At 37.1% G+C, this 14819-nt stretch overlaps 1 protein-coding gene across 1 annotated transcript in view; it reads left to right on the top strand.

Moving 5' to 3' along the window:
* Positions 1-14819, top strand: part of HHIP (hedgehog interacting protein) — a 74681-nt gene that overhangs the window by 43571 nt on the left and 16291 nt on the right. Inside the window, exons 5-8 of the mRNA XM_059826916.1 lie at positions 10710-10861; positions 11302-11475; positions 12827-12970; positions 13889-14010. Of these exons, the coding sequence (XP_059682899.1) occupies positions 10710-10861; positions 11302-11475; positions 12827-12970; positions 13889-14010 (592 nt within the window). The remainder of the gene's footprint in view (positions 1-10709; positions 10862-11301; positions 11476-12826; positions 12971-13888; positions 14011-14819) is intronic.

A 14819-nucleotide genomic window follows, 5' to 3' on the forward strand; every position in this document is an offset into this window, starting at 1 on the left:
GCTGGGGCTTTCACAAGTAGATGAGGGTGTCAAGGGAGAGGCAAAAATCCATCCCGCAGGCAGCGAGTCTCAGGAACCTCAGAATGCTGGCAATGGCTTCGTTAGAAACCAGAGAGCCTTCCTATGCCAAGAACAGACACTAAAATCTCAGACAGTTAATGCAAGAACAGGATAGAGAGGAGTGAGAATATTCTGAGATTTTGAAAACAGACTCTTACCAAGTGTGGACTGAAAGGTTCTCAGGAAGGGCCAAATGAAATATTCCAGTTCAGTGTTGACATTCTTTTAACTAAAACTAATTTCTAAACTGAAAACAACTCACTGAAATAATCCAAATTCCTAATTTTACAAATGTTAGAACTGGATGTTTCAACAACTTCAAAACTATTTTAGTTTTTTCCCCCAAATACAAGCAAACCTCCCTTTCTATCAGGGAACGCAGTGGCTTAGACAAATCAGCATTTTCAAATACTGCCTTATTCAGAAAGCTCCTGGCCATTTATACTGAAGACATTTTTCATAGTAATTTGCTGGTTGTCTTAGGACAAATGAATTCTGAAGTTCTAAGTCTGCATCAGCTATTGACGCACACAAACATATTCCTCTAATTATTCCATATGCATGCAATGCCTCACCCTATTTCATTTTTATAACTGTGCATGCTTAACGCATTCCTTCTTTGCAATGTCCAAAACTATCTTTGCATTCTCAACAAGAAACATATTTCTCATTCACACATCTTGGGCCAAACCCAGATGGTATTAGTTTCCTACAAGGGTATTTCCTGTATGTCTGAATTGTCAACACGGCTGCGGATTGCCATCATTCTCCTCTTATATACAGATTCTAGTCATGAAGAGCAAACCGTATATCCTCCACCACCCTGGTTTTTCCACTTGGCACATTTCATAAAAATATTCATGTCTCTCTTCAAATTATTAATATTTTTTCACTATTTTAGTTGAGAGGTAAAGACAAGATCAAGCACAAAAATGCTTCATTATTTTAGCTTCCTCTGGTGGTCGCAAAATGTCTGTGGAAAAATCTGGATTTCTCTGGATTTATTTACTCCTTGTTTGCAGGTAGCTGGCAAATTACCTATAGTTTTTAAGACTTACTGAAAGAACTCAAACTATTTGATTACTCGAGTCAGTATTTGAAATCCAAGCTGTTGCTTAACTGCAGCAGCGCAGGTAAGTGGCACGCTAGCCTTTCCGCCCTCGGGCTGCCCAGCTCCTGAGGCACCCTGAGGCTGAAGGGACTGGCAGAGCACCAGTGAGAAAAGTGCTTGGGCAGTATCAGCGAATTCAAACGCTTTTTACTTCCCGGCTCCCATCCAGTGCTTTTTCAGAAATGTGAGGGTGGTGGTGCTTAAATATATTTTTGACCCAGGTGCAAAACCTGATGCACATGCACAGTTTTTGTTGAAAAAAATGCAGTAATAGCATTTGCTGTCTTTTTCTAGCTGCCTTTGTATCAGGACTCCAACAAGTGCAGTCCTTAGATTTCAAACAGTTTGATTTTGGACAACAAATACACTTTCCAATGCTCATGCTCATATGTGGAAGCCTAAAACTCAGTAGCAGATGCTGGACCTCTAAATTGATTTTCTGTTTGCATTTGTGCCAATACGACAAGACTGTTTACTCTTTGGAACAATTGAAGGGACAAAGAACATAGGTATAAACAATTTTAAAATTGGAGTAAATAGACATAACATAGTTGTCTAGCCTTCATCCAGTAGATCTGTTGTATGTCTACTGGTAAAATGTTGAAGAATACTTACAGAGCTTCTGAGAATACAAGTTCTGATTTTGCCTATTACGTTTAGCATGATCATCTACTGAGAAAACCAGCACCATATGCAACCAGCATTTGCTTTGAAGATAGGACACATCATTATCAAAACTATGCTGAATGCTGATGCTAAATATAGGCTGAAGCATGCCTCTCCATGCATCCAGATTTCAGAGTCCGAAAGTTCTTTGGATATTAGGGAGCAGAATAGCATTTGCTTTATCTCTAGAATTTGCACACACATTCTTTGGCAACTGAAAAATGGTGACGTGTTCCCACCTTTCGGTGCCTGCAGGCAAGCCTCACACTCTACATGGCGGCTCTGCCTTCAGGAGAGAATCCCAGACAAGATGATAGGTGGAATATAAGCATCAACGACAGTTAACCTTTCATATCCTCTCTGTCTCTGTCCTGTGTTTCTAGGTCACCTGAACTTCTATCCTTCAACTTGTCTCCTACTCCCCTGCCAAAAACCATTCAGATAATACGATTTTCCAATTTCTTAAAATAAGAAGAAAAAGACAATTTGAAATACCTTGCAGAAAACACTTTGCAACCTTTGCTAAGTACCTTCAGAGCCTTAGTGAGTAAAGCCAGAAATCTGCTAAAGAAATGACCTTCAGTGAAGAAGAGTACCTTTATACATTACAGTGAAGATTAGTATCATTTTGATAAGCCACTGAACTCACTCTTCTCGTAAAACAGTGACAGAGCCCAGCTCATAAGGCCCACAGTTTAATCTAGCTTCTGTTGCAAGCATGAATGATCACCATAGTAATGCCTGGGGTAAAAACACAAATGGTGCGGACTGAATGAAGCGCCTCTAGTCCTTTATTACCCTCTGGCAAAAGGTATCCTGTTAAAGGTGAGCATTTTTCATTTGGTTTTGGAAGATGCAGACCGCTAGCAACTTCAGCACTTGCTGAGCAAGTTTTAATACCCATTAGCATGCAGACAACAGTAAAGACACGGGGACCAAGCTAAGTGGAAATCGGTAGCTTTTTGCCCTCAAGCTGGGTGTGGTTTGCTGCTCTCTCCCCCCGCCCCGCAATATTTAAATACATATAGCTCATGTGAATGTAACATTCCCCTTGCAGCCAGAAAAAGCAAGTATCTGCCTTAATGGACAACAGTTCACTACTGAGAGCCAAAGGAGAAAGGCAGAACTGTGGGTAAGACAGAGTAATGTCATCAGGGCATCTTTCCATTGCATCTCTCTTTTTTGAAACTAGTTATTTTTTAATGCCTACAATTAGACAGATCAACATTTCTGGTTTTAATTTAATGCAGAGAGTACGATAATTACTGTTATTCTGTTCTGAATTATATCCCTAAATTTCCATATAAAGTGGTCACGGTAAAACAGCATGAATTTGTTTTCAATTATCGGAGTATAGAATTTGTTGTAGGTTGGTTCATTTTACATAAGCACTGTCAAATTTGCTATGTGTCACCATACATCCTCTTTTTTTTCCCTCTCTCAGCACAAAAAAAAGTCTCACAGCTCATTTTAAAGTGCTGTAGACTTTTCTGCGGACATTTATGAAAAGTCTTAATTTAGCAGCCCAGGGAGATCTTTGCACCATAGTAAGATTTTTATTTTTCCACAGCATATTTTTATCTTTAGCAATGATAAAAGCAGCAGTGATTGGCTGAAATGTCATGCCACATAAAAGGAACTTACATATTGATTTATAATTCTTAAACTCTTCTAACAACTCTCTGCCATTAGATCTGTATTTTAACTGAAAAGAAAAATTTTATGAAACTTGCTACTGAAAAATAAAGAGAAGTTTTATATACATAGTCAAGGAATGAGAGCATGAGAAAAACAGTGTAGCTGCCTGAGAGGACTACGGTCAAACTGGAGCATGGGTAGAACAGTAAATCACTAATAAGATTAATTTGTATTGTGTGTTTACAGAAAAATGTTAGATAGCATTAAAATAGGGTCTAAGCGAAAAAAAAAAAATCATTCTTGATTGCAAGAGGTAAAGTCACGGTTTTGGTGAATGAAAAAGGGATTATTAGTCTTTTGTCATCACGTCTTGTATTTGGGAATGTTAATGTAATGTAGTCTGTTCTCTTTGGGGTATCATCTGAGCCAATTTTATTGGACTGCCCACTGAAAGAGAGTTGTAAAATTTGCCTTTATCACAGAAATGGCATGGAAAGGTGGGTAAAGCTTAAAAGCAACAGAAAGAAGGAGAAAAAATACAAAGGTCATCAAGTCTATTCTCCCTGTTAATGAAGGATTTTCATGGTCAGTAAATTTCTTAGGACTTGCTGCATTCTCCTTCACTTGAAGGAAGCTTTCTCGCTTTCCTAGAAGGCTAATTCTACAACACAATAGACCTCAAACCAAGGCAGCTGAAAAGCTGTCAGGAGAAGACAGTCTATAGTGGAAAAACGCTGAAGAGGAAAAGTATAGGAGAGCAGAAAGGCCAAATAAATAAATAAATAAAGACCAGAAAGTGGAAGCGTGCCAGGGAAATGAGAAGGAGCATGCTTATTTTTTACCTTCCCTTAGTGGCCTCCGCTGGTGAACCACTCACTGAATTGCTGGTGGAATGTAAAGCTTCCTTGAAAATAAATCCAGCTGGGGACAGAGGTGGAATCACCACCTGTGTTCCCAGAGGATGAATGCTGCTTACAGCTCAAGAGGCCTCTGTGGTGCAGGAAAGTGTGTAATTCACACCTCCTTGAGCCAGCTTTACTGAATGCAATAATCATCTGGTCTTTATTTGAATCTCCCTCTTCCGGGACTGATTTCCACTGTCTTCTGTTATTCCAATTCTCCTAAAGTAGTGCAGTACATAAAGTTTCTCAGTCCAGATGCAGACCTCACATGGGCTCATGGCCACCTCCTTGCAAGCACACTCGCAGTCGTATGTCACTCTGCCCAAAACCTCTCAATTATTGGCTGGCTCTTGGCAGTCGCCAAGCTTTTAGCTGCTTCTAACCAATAATTGGGAGAGTTGTCAAAGCAGGATTCGTGTCTTACTAGACGAGTGTGAAGGAGGCAAGCTGTGGGTTTGTGTTGGGTTGGTATCTGCATTTATAAGTTTCATATACTTTCTTTAGGAGGACGGGAAGAAAGAATTGTATTATCAGGGGACGAGGATTGTCATTTGGATTAAACTAAAGACTTGCCCAGCAGAACAGCAAAATCTGGAGTTGAGGAATTAAAAAAATAAGTACAGAGGACTAGGACTAGAAGTGAAAGGTCCTGCATTTAGTGACTGGGCTCTTCAAAGGACTATGAAGGTAAGGAAAAGAAAAAATGATCAAGGCCATGTCAAAATTTTGTCTTTGCTGCAACAGAAATAATCAGAAAAATAGAATTAGGTTTTAAGTTCCAGTGCTACCTTTAGATCTCAAACCATTTTGATTTATTTCTGTTCCAAGTTATGGCCACTCCAGAGTTCTTTTGCTCAAAAACTCTGCTGCATAGTAAGTATTTGTGTGTAATTCCTGTCAATAGGTACTCTGACTTTTCCCTAAGTGCAGAGAAGCCCCATTCAAAAAAGAACTGGTCTTACAAATCGCCTTCTTACTACCTTTTGATAGGTCTGACTTTTGGAGCCACTGGGCACTAAAGGAGTGGGATGTCATTACTTTATTGTGAGTTCAGTTGTCCTGTAAAAAAATGAGCGTATAAATATCACTGCAAACATCAGAGCAGACAACTTTGTGATGGGTGCATTTTGGCCATCAATGATTTGCAGCCAAATCCTGCCCTGCACCTAACGGAACAAAAAAACACCTCCAACTTCAGTAGGATTTGTGCTTAAATTCCAAGTAAGAGTATGGCTCTCTAAGTATTTTTCCTGTATAAATTTAATTGTAAAGCATTACTGTAGCTAAAGTTATTTTTAAGTGAAGTATTAAAATAGCGCATTTGTTAAAATCAGTAAAAAATATTGCAAATGCTTAAAAAAAGTCCTTAGATAACTGCAAAGTCCTTTATAAATGAGGAAAAAATAATGAAGCTTTGCAGCACAACAGCAAAAAGGAAATGCTTTGGAGATAGGGTCTAGTATGCATACTATACTGAGCCATGACATCAGTGTAATTATTTTTCCCTAAGGTAGATGTCTTATGTTACAAATTCTTCCCTTGCCAGAGGCCTCAGGCCCCACAGATGTTCAGATAGCAAAGCACTTGAGTTCTCAACACCCAAGAGGTCTATAGGAGCTCTATTCCTATACCATACCTACAGCCCAATCAATTTCTGGTTTTCTCATTCTGCATTTGTTGTCCCCTTTCACCTGTCAGAGGCACTTCCCCCTTGTGCTTCTCAAAATAGTCGATGCAGCTTTGAAAGGCAAGGTGTGCCCTTTGCTGGTTCCCACTTCTGCTGTAGTCAAGTTTCTACGCTGTGCCGGGGCCAAATTTCCAAAACATGTCGATTAAGCAAAGACTTCCCGCTGAGAAAAATACCTGACATTGATCTTCAGCCCTACAGTAAGATCCGGGAAAGGAAGGTTCAAATAAGCAGAGATTCTTTTGGGATCTCCTAATTAGAAATCCCTTTCTGAAGAGTTCATATGGTACTGCCTGATAAGAGATTTTAATGTTCCATGACCCCTTCCCCCATGTTTTTTACAAATAAAGCTCCTTAAGATCAAACACACGGTAATGCATATTAGTTATGGTATTTATTATATAGGAAATAAACTAAATTTAGGGTGATCATACTACCTCAACAAGTTAGCCAGCATTTGCTCTATAATAATAGATGAAAACAAATTATATAAAGACATTACATTAGAGTTAATATTTTAAGTCACAAATGACCATTGAGTATACATATTTTAAGTACAACCCCTTTTAAAAAAGGTTGCTACTCATTTCCAACATGAGAGTGGGATTGTCCAGATGAAAAAGCTGTTAAGTATAAATACCACTATTTTATATAAGTGAGTGAATTGTGAAATCAATTTTAAAGGAAAACTCGGAATCTGCTCCTATATTGTTTACTATTAAGCCACACAGAGTAATGAAATAAATGGTTGTGTCTGGCTTTGCTTACTCAAATTAATTACTATTAAGGTTACGTAGTTAAGGGTCATGCTTACAGTATGATCTATTTTAAATGAAATAGTTAACAATACCAGTTAAGGCATTCCCATGTATTTCTCTAAATTTACTATAGGAAATAATACATATATTGACATAATGAAATGGTAGCATGTCTTAAAAATAACTGCAGCATATGTTTCTGTATTATAGAAAAAGTATAATATCTTAATAACATAATAATACTTCTGTATATGATATCAGAGATATACCAGAGTACATTTGGAACACATAGCCCACTTCTAAGGAGCGCTTACGTGAAAATAGCACCTTTCTATAAAAATCCAGTATTCACATGCAACGATTACTCCTCTTCATGATAATCAAAATACAAAGTGGATCGTGTTGTTCAGTTGTTTAAGATTTTTACAAGTATATTACAACAGAAATTACAATGCAGAAAGAAATATTAAAAATATACTTCAGTTGAGAACACTTACTGGTGTAATATACTTTTAGAACGGACAGAATGTACCTACCCAACCATTTAAAAATGAAAAGTAAAGAAACACTTCAAGTTTAATGCATACAATTAGTCTTTACTTGGCTTTGTACTGACTTAAGATAATATAATTCTGATTAAATTATTTTCATGCTTGTGGTCCTAAACTAGACCAAACTGGTTTTTAAAGGAATGTTTTTCCTTTCACAGAACTCCTTAGCTGAAGCTTATAAACTGGCCCAAGGAAAATCAGTTTTGAAACAAGTGTAGTATTGGTGCAAAACATGCAATCACTGCCAGTAGAAGATAGGAGCGTTCAAGCTGAAGAGCTGCACAGGCAGACACCAGAAGCGTGAGCTTCCAGGTTTAGTTACGATAGAAATTTCACATTGGCCTCAGTCCACAGTACGTTTAGGTAATTAACACTCATTCCAGCCAGCCATCATTCTTTGTCTTCAACAGACATCCCAACGGAATACAAATATTTGTCTCCTTCTTCTCGCCCTTCCTTATACAACTGACAAATGTTAATGGCTATTCCATCCAATTGTGTAGTGCACAATCTCATACAAGCTACTATGTCATCTACAGGTTGTTGGTGCTGGTTTCATCTAAGGGGAAACTTAAAAAGAAAAGGATGTCAAGAGGTTATTAAGCTGCCAAGAGAAAGAGATATATATTTGACACATGGTGTCTACAAGACAAGACTATAAAGCCTGGGATGCTGGTTTCACAGCAGACATCAAAAGTCCATTGATAAAAAATAAAAGTGAGGATTATTCTATAGGGAAAATCTGAAATTTTGAAATTTGGTGCATAATTATTCAGTTTGACTGTACCAAAATGACTGCTCGTAAGGGATTTTGCTGGATATCTCTCAATTTACCCCATAACAAAACACTACAGAAAACTATATACTTTCTGGCACCACAGAGATCGTTTCAAAAGCTATGGAAGTTGTGGCAGTGATTTAATTGGAAACAACAGGTTTGCCAGTTAGTGATAAAGCTGAAAGTACACATGAACAATTGTTTTCCAAACCCAGAAAAAGTAAGTGTGGAAAAACTCAGCTGGATTTCTAGTTGACCATAAGCCAAAGAATGGCTTGATGCTGCACTGATTTCAGTATCTTAGAGGGATATTTCCAAAGTTTTTATTAAATGCAAGAGTAAATAGACTTTTTAGAACATAGTGTAACTGGCTCACTCTGAAAAACAGAAAGCAGCGTGACTTTTCAGAAAGCAATAGATACATTCTACAAACAAAGTAAGTAATACACTGCAGTCTAATAGAATCATGCAAGACAGCAATTAGTAGAAATACTGGCCTGATCCGATGAATACAACTTGCCATACTTATTACCTTGCAGCTCCCATGTTTCATTCATTTGTCAAATGCTTGCTTCATGGGTACTTCTTTAAAAGCTCTTAATTTAATTTTTACCTGTTTATGCTTTCAACAACTTCACTTTCACACTGAGACTGCTCCCATGACATCAAGTGCTAAATAAAATCTTCAGCTTAGTAACAGAAAGATCTTTTCTTACTAATACTTTCAATAACTCACCTTGAATGGCAGGCCTAGTGTGACTCATTGACATTCCTGGGCCCTTAAATGAGTTGAACTCATCTCTCAGGAGAAGAAATAGGACTGTCTTTGTCTGGGCACAACAGATAGAATCATTCACCAGGAATCTTTGAAATATGCCTTACTGTTCCCAAAGCAACTGATTTGCCTCCCTTTGCTTCAGACTTTATCAGAGCAACTTGGTCAAAACTCTTAGAAACTCATACAATAATATCTACAATCAGTTCAGACTCAGCTGCAGAATTATTTTTGGCTTGTAAAGGAGAAAGAGCTAGATTACCAGTCCCTTCATCCACGATGACTGCAACTGATTTGGCAGCTCTAGCTAGACTTTCAAAACTAACCTCTCTGATAACCCCCTGAAACTAAATTTTTCAAGCAAACAAACTAGCAAATTTTGGCTGCCTCTAAATCAGCAGGATCCAGATTTCATTGTACAAATCTCTTTGTATGGAAATCTCTTGACCTATTTACATCTCCATTTCTGACTCAGGTTTCTCTTTGATGGTTGTGATTCAAAAGGAAGTATGGCAATCATGTTGAATTAAAATAAATTAAAGCTGTGCACTTTCCCAATTAGGCCTTTTGTGGGATGTCTTTCAACAGGAAGACAGGCCCATCCATCACTCTGAATTGCAAATACATTTTAAAAGCTTCATTCTCTCTTATAATTTAAAATTTCATAATTAGTTATCATGGGTGTGGTTAGAGTTGCAAAACGTTGTCTCCTTATGGGTGCAGAGCTGGAGCCCTTGAATCTACAACAGAGTCACTAGTTTTGAAAGGCTGGCAAACCCTGAGTCAAACTCCGAAACGACTATCAGCTTGTGAAAAATCACGTATATGAATTGAATTTGAATTGTTAAATATGTACTCTGTTTATTTCTATGCCTCAGCCTCTCTCCCCTGTATTACCTCAAGAGCCACAAATGAATCTAAGTTTTATTCTTCATTTATACAAATACAATTTTAGGCGTAGTAATATTACAGACATTTTTAGAAGCCAAAGAGAAAATTGCCTTCTATTTAAGTACACAGGGTATTTGCATTGTCGCAGTACATTACATGGATTTGATGCTTAACATATAACTGTACTGACCTTTGTGGCAAACATAGTAACAAAAGAAAGTTGTTCGGAGATTTTTCTATTTTTATTTTAAAAAATAACAAAAACCTTTCCCTTGAAGGACCACATGTAAAACTATGGTTTCTCTGCACTGAGACTGAGGCTGCTTATTACCTACAGTATACCAGCTATGATGAACAGACCACCATAGTTGTGACAACTGATGTTGCTGCCTCCAGGGTAAAACAAAGGTTTACATATTACACAAGCAATTTAACTGTTTTCTAAACATATTGCCAAGACAGTGGGAGTTGGCAGCCAGCACTGTGTTTTAGGTTTTGGATACTTGGATTAGAAGTGACTGCTGATTATAGACCTTTTTATTTGTCTTCTACGAATTACAAGCAACCTAGTAACCCAGCAAAGAATCCTTCACAGCACTTAAACTTGTCTTCATGGCTTCCCAAACATTACGTACACAAATCACTCCACAAAAGTGGCGTAAGAGACTTGTGCATAGATAACTACATAAGACAATTGTCTTGTTCTAACTCTTAAAGAGTTCCCCAAAGTGAAATGTTTTATAATCCTTTTTGTGCAGTAGTCAGGAAAGAAAGAAAAGAGTTTGGGCAAAGATTATCCACAAGAAAGAAACTTTTTTTTTGGGTTCCAGCTGAAACACAATAAAGAACATAATTAACTTCACAATTCTTTGTGTTTTTCATTTGACTGCAGGGAGGAGATGAAAGAGGACTGTTAAGCCTTGCATTCCATCCCAATTACAAGAAAAATGGAAAGCTGTATGTGTCTTATACCACCAACCAAGAACGGTGGGCTATTGGACCTCATGACCACATCCTTAGGGTCGTAGAATACACAGTATCCAGGTATCAGCAGAAGTCTAAAATTCACAAATTCTGTATTTCTCAGCAACCTTTTCATTTTAGTATTTCCCATTTCTAAAATGAACTATCAGATTTACAATGTGTATACTTGGGCATTTGTGGAAAGATTATTGCTGATTTTATTTCAAACAGTAGTTTTGGAATGCGAGTAAGTACACTGGTTTATTCTTTTTAAGACTTTTTTTTACATATTCTGTCATTTTTAAATTATAGTTATCTCCTACTTACTGTGTATAGGCAGCAAAATATTTTTTTGTGAATGCTGGAAAATTGAAATTTCTCAGAAATAATTGTTTGACATTTTTCCACCAAGTTACAACATCCACATCTTAAAGTATAATTTGAATGACTCAAGTTCATTTTTAGAAAGAAGAACAATGATAGTGAACTGTGAAAACTGTGTTCATATCTTTGTATTGCAGGAAAAATCCACACCAAGTTGATATGAGAACAGCAAGAGTGTTTTTAGAAGTAGCAGAACTACATCGAAAACACCTAGGAGGACAGCTTCTGTTTGGCCCAGATGGTTTCCTATACATTTTTCTTGGAGATGGCATGATCACTCTTGATGATATGGAGGAGATGGATGGTTTAAGGTACAAAAACTACCAATGGATAGACTTCTATTATTGTATTCTGGTTTTGCACAGTATTTGGGGTCAGAATCAAAAGTGGTCAGCAGTTGTCAGGACAAATCTTGCTCCCCCTTCCTTTACTACATAATCCCACTATTTTCAGTGCCTGGGTGTAGCAAGCTGCTGATTTTCAGAACAGTCTTACTGCTTAAATACACCTTTTTGTAGTTGTGTGCTATCAAACCATTTAAATATTGGAGCCCTCACCAGTGGATGCAATTGTGTTTAAGCACAGGTTAGATTTCTTTTTTCCAAACTATTATTCTATGAACAAGACAACTTCATTGAACAAACATTCTAAAAATGTCTACACATACCAGAGTCAATCACAACACTGTATCACTTAGGAAAATGTCTAGAAAACGTATGAAGCAATCCTACTTCGGTTCTACCTATACAATTTTCTCAACCTGCTTTTCCCCTCTGTTTCATTGTGCTCTGTTAGAGTTGCAACATTTGCCTTAGTGTGGTACTGAGCCTTTACAGACTGAAAAGCAGTTACTGTGCTCAAAGGCCTTTTTGGCTCAGCGGAATAGCAGGTGCTCGTGCCCTTTGCAGTGAGGATATACTTAAAACAAAAACCAGTGAGCAATTCTAATACTTGATTTTAAATTAATGTAAAACAAGGGGAGACTGAAACAGATTTATGATGAAGACAGACAGAAAGGAATCAATTTAAATATCACATCTATTCATGTTTGTAAAACATTCCTGTTCCTCTCCCTTCCTCCATCACTATCATGAACGTAAGGCAAAACATTTTACTCCGTCCTGTTTCATGTAACAAGAAAGTTCTGATTCTTTACCAAAAATACCAACATCTCCATTCAACCAATATAATTACTTTTTTTTAATTATTAATGTATAATTAATCTTTGGGTTGTACTGTGACTAGAAATCATTTAATCCAAGAGTAGGATTCGGTTAGCAAAAAGCATTATGTAACTACATAGTGATTATATCCATAGTTACTCTAGAGGAGATACAGTATGAAAGAGTTAATAGCCTTACGGCTGAAGCTATAAAACAATGTTGATGTATGGAAAGTTGCTCTTATTATCAAGTTGCTTCCCAAAAGCATGGTCAGAGGCATTCTAGTATGCACATAACAAGGCAACATATTGGCCAAACTGAATCTTTGATAGGTTCTGCTACTATTCTTTGGATTTGTATGTACCATAAAAACAATCAAGATGTGATTATTCAATAAAGTGGGTGGTTTATTTTGCTGGTTCACTCTAGTATTATATGGATTAAAACTACCAGTAAAATACTTTTAAAAACCAATTATTTTATCCTCCAACTTTCTCAGTGATTTTACAGGTTCTGTATTGCGCCTCGACGTAAATACTGACCTGTGCAATGTCCCTTATTCCATACCACGGAGCAACCCACATTTTAATAGCACAAACCAACCTCCTGAGATTTTTGCACATGGACTCCACAATCCAGGCCGGTAAGTAAGTTACAGTTAAACTGAATTACTCTGAAGCAGATACTGTTTTCAACCAGAAATCTTTTATACAGTTGGGTAACAAAATTTTAATAATAAAGGCACTCGTGAACTTTTTAAGACATCCACTCCTCCATCTCCACCCATATGTCACAGTGCGAAACAAATGTACATTGGCAAAGGGGAAGGAGAAGACAATGCACAACTATTACAAGTCAAGACTGAAATGACAGAAACAAAGTACAGGATTTTTGGTTTTAATGTATAATAAAATTATTACCTTTATGAAAAAAAGAGAACTTAAAGCAGAGAGTTGGTAAAGTACAGCTGAGATGGGAATGTGAGAAATTAGAGCAGTAGAATCTTGCTCGAGAAAAAAAGGGATGTGGAAAACAAATGAGAACATCTGGTGATATCTAAACAATAACAAGGAGGAGAACAACACTTTAACTAAACAACACATAATTCAGCAAATTAGGTGGGTGGTAGTACTGAAGTGACACTTGAAGTCATGAATTGAAAAAATTCAGAAAGGCAAGTTGGTCAGATAAGGAGTTGATTCTTGGACTTTTTAACAGTCCAGAATTCCTACACCATATAAGTCAACTCATTTAGCTTGGTTAAAGCACTATTCATTTCAGGTGCTATTGAGCAGAGTACATTTTATCCTTAGGAAAAAATAGGTTTACTTCACATTATATAAAAAATGGTGCAGGGATGGGAAAGGTATATTATCTCTTCTATACAAATCTGACCCACTTCTCAGGTATTTTGGCTCAGTATGAAATAGGTCCCTCAAATGAGTAGGCACCACAAAGAAACAATAATCCTTCAAAATGTGATGCTTCATACTATTGATAGAGAATTATACATTATAAGTTCATCTATCTCATGGATTTTCTTACATTTTTTGTTTTACAGATGTGCTGTGGACCGCCATCCAACAGATGTAAACATCAATTTAACTATACTTTGCTCAGATTCAAATGGAAAGAACAGATCTTCAGCAAGAATCTTACAAATAATAAAGGGTAAAGACTATGGTAAGTTCCAGCCAGGGTAAAGCTACTGGGAACAGCTGGCTTCTATGCCCATGGAATAATAAATAGAAAGCAGAAAAAAATAGATAAAGGACTGTATAAACAGGATAGGCAACCTACAAAAGATAGAACTTATGAAAAGTATGGTACAAGCAGATAAAAGATGCAAGAGAAAACAAAATTTAAATTACAACTTTGTTCTTGTTGGTGTAGAATATCATGTAAATAAGATTTAAGAAATATGCCAGTTGCTAGTCTATCAAAGATCTCACTGTTGCTGCATATGATGGCTCATAAAGAAAAGATTTTGGAATATCAGGAAGTTATGAAATGTATTCTTAGCCATTCACAAAAAACCTTTTAAGATACAGAATGGAAACCTCATGTAATGTGCCTCCTATAATGGAAAAAGTGAGATACACAACAACAGACCACAACCAGACACGGAAATGACTGAGCTCTGTTTAAATGTTACTAAAAATGAAAAACGTAGAAAAATGCACTATGCTACTACTTCATAATAAGCGACTAGTTTAGATTAGATTGCAAAAAGTCCCCTCGGTTAGGGACGTAAAATTTTAAAGTGTTTCTCGTGCTCTCTGAATCAGTATGATTGGCAGTCACAATTTTAGTTTAATGTTTAGCTCTGATACTCACAAAGATTGCTTGCTGGTTCAGGCAAGCCAGGTGACAGTTACTCTGAGCTATCATCCGCCTTGGTTAACCACTGAGCAGCTTGTAGATTCATGGTGGTAAAAGGCGATAAATGCCAAAAGTGTGTAAAGGCATCAAGAACTGGTCTACCTCCTGGA

The sequence above is a fragment of the Gavia stellata genome, chromosome 19 (assembly GCF_030936135.1).
Source record: "Gavia stellata isolate bGavSte3 chromosome 19, bGavSte3.hap2, whole genome shotgun sequence".
Taxonomy (NCBI): domain Eukaryota; kingdom Metazoa; phylum Chordata; class Aves; order Gaviiformes; family Gaviidae; genus Gavia; species Gavia stellata.